The sequence below is a fragment of the Abramis brama genome, assembly GCF_963993115.1.
Source record: "Abramis brama genome assembly, chromosome: 8".
NCBI lineage: Eukaryota > Metazoa > Chordata > Actinopteri > Cypriniformes > Leuciscidae > Abramis > Abramis brama.
The window spans coordinates 44,614,655-44,619,654 of NC_139970.1; the positions used below are offsets into that span (position 1 = coordinate 44,614,655).

At 36.7% G+C, this 5,000-nt stretch overlaps 1 protein-coding gene across 2 annotated transcripts in view; it reads right to left on the bottom strand.

Moving 5' to 3' along the window:
* Window positions 1-5,000, bottom strand: part of anos1 (anosmin 1) — a 78,730-nt gene that overhangs the window by 66,741 nt on the left and 6,989 nt on the right. For both annotated transcript variants that reach the window (XM_084121642.1, XM_084121643.1), the window contains exon 2: window positions 2,558-2,605. In XM_084121642.1, the coding sequence (XP_083977768.1) occupies window positions 2,558-2,605 (48 nt within the window). The remainder of the gene's footprint in view (window positions 1-2,557; window positions 2,606-5,000) is intronic.

A 5,000-nucleotide genomic window follows, 5' to 3' on the forward strand; every position in this document is an offset into this window, starting at 1 on the left:
TCTTCTTGGCTGAACTTCACTCGTCACGCTTTTTTTTTCCCTCACCACAATAAACTTTGGTAACACTTTACAATAAGGTCTCATTTTGTAAACATTAGTTAATGCATTCACAGTAAAAAAAAAAAAAAAAAAAAAACTTGGGTTATTTATTTTTTACCCAATCGTCATATTGGGTCACTATGTTGGGTTATTTTCAAAAAATGTTGGGTCATTTTTAAAATCGTTGGGTAATTTCTAGTAATAACCCGGCTGTTGGGTTAAATACGTATGCTACTTGTGCATTTTGAATTTATGCACACAATCATTTAGATATTTACATTAAATTCTACACTCCCCAATATTTAGTTTGTAATTTAAAAATATATTTGTTGAGACATATCTATTGTTTTATACAATTAAATAATCCGTGTTTGAAAACAAAGTGTATTTTATTTATTAAAATAATATCATGAATACAAATAAATAGTTCACTTAACTGTTGGGTTACTTTGAACAGTTACAATGCATTGGGTTAAAATAATCCACCGTTGGGAAGGTGCTATATCACCCCATAGTTGGGTTACTCGTTGGGTTATTTTTAACCCAACATTATTAAGTGAGTTAGCTAACATAAAATAACAATGAACATTTGTGAAAGCATATCTGTTTTGTTCCTGATTATTTAAAATACACTCCTTATGTAAAATGCATGAGAGACTCTAAATGAAGTTGCAACACATCATGCACAAATATAATCACACAAGCAAGCAAAGTAAGAGTAAAATCTGGCCGGTTTCTTTCTCTCTGTAACCAGTGTTGTGTGAACGAGCGTCATGCATGATGCTGTGAATGTGTAATGATTCAACACAGGACTCGTCTATACCTTCAGCTCCCTACAGAGACTCAATATTACTGTTACCATAGTAAATGTAGAGTATGCATCACATTTACACATGCTAGATACCCGGGGAATCATATAAACACGGTCACTACCGCATCTGACTTCAATTCAATACATGAACTATTAAGAACATGTGAGGCATTGCATTTAACCTGAAACCTTTTAATCTCAAAATCAAAATATACTTTTGTAATTCACATTATTCTCAATAGATTCTTGTCACTGCAATACAGTGTTTTTACTGCATTTCAGCTCAAAGAAAGGCAGTGCAACAAATACTACACATTCTTTAATCTTACTTTTTAAACTGGTAAACTTCATGAATATTTTAATAAAATATTACTATTATTTCTTGCATTGCAGTAATGAGATGCAAAACCTTACTTTTTAAAATGGTAAAATCAACTAATATTTAAATAAAACATCACTGTTTTTTCTTGCATTTCTGTAACAAGATGTATAAACACTTTACTTTTTAAACTTGTACAATTTATGACGATTTAAACATCACTATTTTTCTTGCATTGCAGTAATGAGAATGACTTTTCATTGCATTACTAAAATGAATAGTGAAAATATGCATAAAGTTCTTGCAATAAACTTAAAGGGGACCCTTTTTACAAGATGTAATGTAAGTCTCAGTGTCCCCAGAATGTGTCTGTGAAGTTTCAGCTCAAAATACTCCACAGATCAATTATTTTACCATGTTTGTAAATTCCTATTCTCGAGTGGAAGGAACAACGTGCTGTTTTCGTGCATGTATCTTTAAATGCAAATGAGCTGCTGCTCCCCACGCCCCCTTTCCAGAAGGGGCGGAGCCTGTGCAGCTTGTACGTCAGATACTCTGCCAAACACTAAAACATCTGTTTGTTTTTATTATCATCTCTATCGCGGTCGCGCTCATTTGACATTGCAGTTCTTCATAACCATGAAAGATAATTATCTGCATGTGTTTTAAAGCCATGTCAGTCTAAACTTCTGACATATGGTTTTCTGAGCGCACACACCCGAAGCACGTGCACAGAAAGCTGGATATATTAAACTAAGTTCTCTTTCACATCTTATTGTGCTCAAACTCTCAAATACACACGTTATGTCAAAACACACAAAGTTCACATAAACACAGTCGGTTATGTCTGTGAACGTAAACAGCAGGGAAAGAAACCGCATGTGTATATTAGATCTGTGTGTTAAAGTGAAAGCAGCGTAATATACAGTATCTACTGCTATATATGCTGTTAATATGAATCAAACAACAAAAGAACACAGAAAATCACTCACTGAATAACTTTAGTAGCTTTAAAAAGAATATATTTCTTACTTGAACGCTGCTGTTAAACGCTCTAACAAGGAGATAAAACATGGTGGACTGTACAACTCACTGAGGGGCGGAGCTATGCTAATCCGTCAGCAGTCATGGGCGGAGCCTAAGCATATGTGATGTCATACTGCATAGAATCTGCAAACGGCTTATTCTTAAACTTATGATTTATGGGGATTAAAAAAGATTTTTATCATTATAGGGTGGTTGTGTACACACACTGCCAACACACGTTCAACACCATGTAAAAGTGAATTTTGCATAATAGATCGCCTTTAATGGTACTAAAATAGGACTTTTTTTGGTCTTTCATCCTCCATTGATCAGCATAGATTGCATGAGATTCACAGTTTTACCTTTGAGCACTGCTTGTGATTCTGACACCACACCAATGATCCATTGCTCTGAAACGAGAAGAGAGACACAATAAAAACACTGCAAATCACATCATATACGAAACATTAGTGAATCAGTTCGAACTGTTCGTTTCAGCGAATCGATTCAAAGATTCATTTGCACCATCACTCAAAAAAATGATGCTCGACTAAAAATATTCCAGTTTCAAATGAAGCCGTGTGAATCAGGGCTTTGTGCACTTTTCCAAAAGCATCTGAACAGGCAAACGTTACGGCTCTGCAAACCAAAAGTCTGCTTAAGTTCAATGTCAAGTTCAAAGGATTCTGGAACAATGTAATCCAGTGGAAATTCCCTGCGAAAACCTTGGGAAACAACTTATCATTAAAGGACTTAATTTGCCATCCAGTACCGTAGGGTGTTGTGCACTTGATGTCAAGGATAATGGTCAACCAGCTTCAAAGAGCTGAACTGAGACAGTGGATCCTGGAACCAGAGCAAACGCACAACATGTGAATCATCAAGATTGTAATGGAGCGTTAACGTGTGTCTTCAATCAGAGTCATTAAACCAGCGCAGCCTGAACCGTTTTAGCAATTCGACTGGATCTAGTACAGATATGTTAATTGGATCACCTTTATGAAGACTGTAAATCAAACATTATTAACTTCACCTCATAAACTACAGAGGCTTTAAACCAAATCAAATCATCAACATCATTACAACCTGTCAATAAGTCCAATAAGATTTTTTATAAAAGCAGTGAGGCGATCGAGATCATGTTGTGTCGTGAATAATTTACTCAACCCTAACCTCATCCAAGATGTTCATGTGTTTCCTTCTTCAGTGGAAAAGAAATGAAGGTTTTTGAGGAAAACGTTCCAGGATTTTTCTCCGTATAGTGACTTCAATGGGGTCCAACGGGTCGAAGGTCCAGATGTGAGTTTCAGTGCAGCTTCAAGGTCTCGACACGATCCAGCCGAGGAATAAGAGTCTCATCTAGACAAACCAGCGGACATTTATAACAAAATAAACATTTATATACTTTTAAACACTAATGCTGGTCTTGCACTAGCTGTGATGCGACACACATTACGTCATCAGGTTGAAAGGTCACACATGTTCCGGTTCAGAAATGTCAAAATGTAAAGAAAACTCCATCTCATTTTCTCCTCCAACTTCAAAATCGTCCGATATCGTTGTTTTACCTTTTTTTGTAAATGCCGTTTGTCTTAGTCTTTGCATGTTCTCTTTGTAAACACTAGATCTGTTCTTACGCCTACGTCACGCTTGACCTTTCAACCTGATGACGTAATGTGTGTCGCATCACAGCGAGTGCAAGACCAGCATTAGTGGTTAAAAGTATATAAATGTTTATTTTGTTATAAATGTCCGCTGGTTTGTCTAGATGAGACTCTTATTCCTCGGCTGGATCGTGTCGAGACTTTGAAGCTGCACTGAAACTCACATCTGGACCTTCGACCCGTTGGACCCCATTGAAGACACTATACAGAGAAAAATCCTGGAATGTTTTCTTAATTTCTTCCCGACTGAAGAAAGAAAGACATGAATATATTTGATGAAAGTGAGTAAATTATCAGGAAATTTTAATTCTGAAGTGAACTACTCCTTTAATCCCAACTCCACCGATATATCATTCACAAGACATTCAGAGCTTTGGTTTTAATCCTCGGACACTCGACGTGATGTTGACCCAGCTGTTTCTGCTCGTGTGTTTCGACCTCGCACAGATAATTATAGGTCAGAACTGTTAGGATATTCCTGGACAGTTTAAGCCTTTGGTTTTCAAAGCTCTGGAGATTTACAATCAGTTTTCGCTGGTGGATTCACACTGCCAGATCAAGTGTAATCCATCACGCAAACTCATCCACTGGAACGAAGCATAACATTGTCTTTAAAGATAAACTGTACGCTCACATCATGTATGCGTTTAGCAGGCGCTTTAACCGTGCAAAACAACCTGCAACAGAACAGCGAAATCAGTCCGTCACACAGACAACGAGAGCGTTTAAAGATGGTGTCGTTTGAGAAATATACTGTGAGAATCAGTGAATTTACATTAATGCAGGAAACGGGACGCAGAATTGCAATTCAAATTTAAATGTAAGGACGCAGAATTAAAATTAATTAGAAGTTCCAATAAATTTGTAACTACAATTTTTTGACTAGAAAAGGAAATATTGTCATGACAAACATTGTACTGTTTTTAACATTTTTGGATGGATGGATGGATGGATAGAAAGAACGATGGATGGATAGAAAGAACGATGGATGGATGGATGGATGGATGGATGGATGGATGGATAGAAAGAACGATGGATGGATGGATGGATGGATGGATGGATGGATAGAAAGAACGATGGATGGATGGATGGATGGATGGATGGATGGATAGAAAGAACGATGGATGGATGGATGGATGGA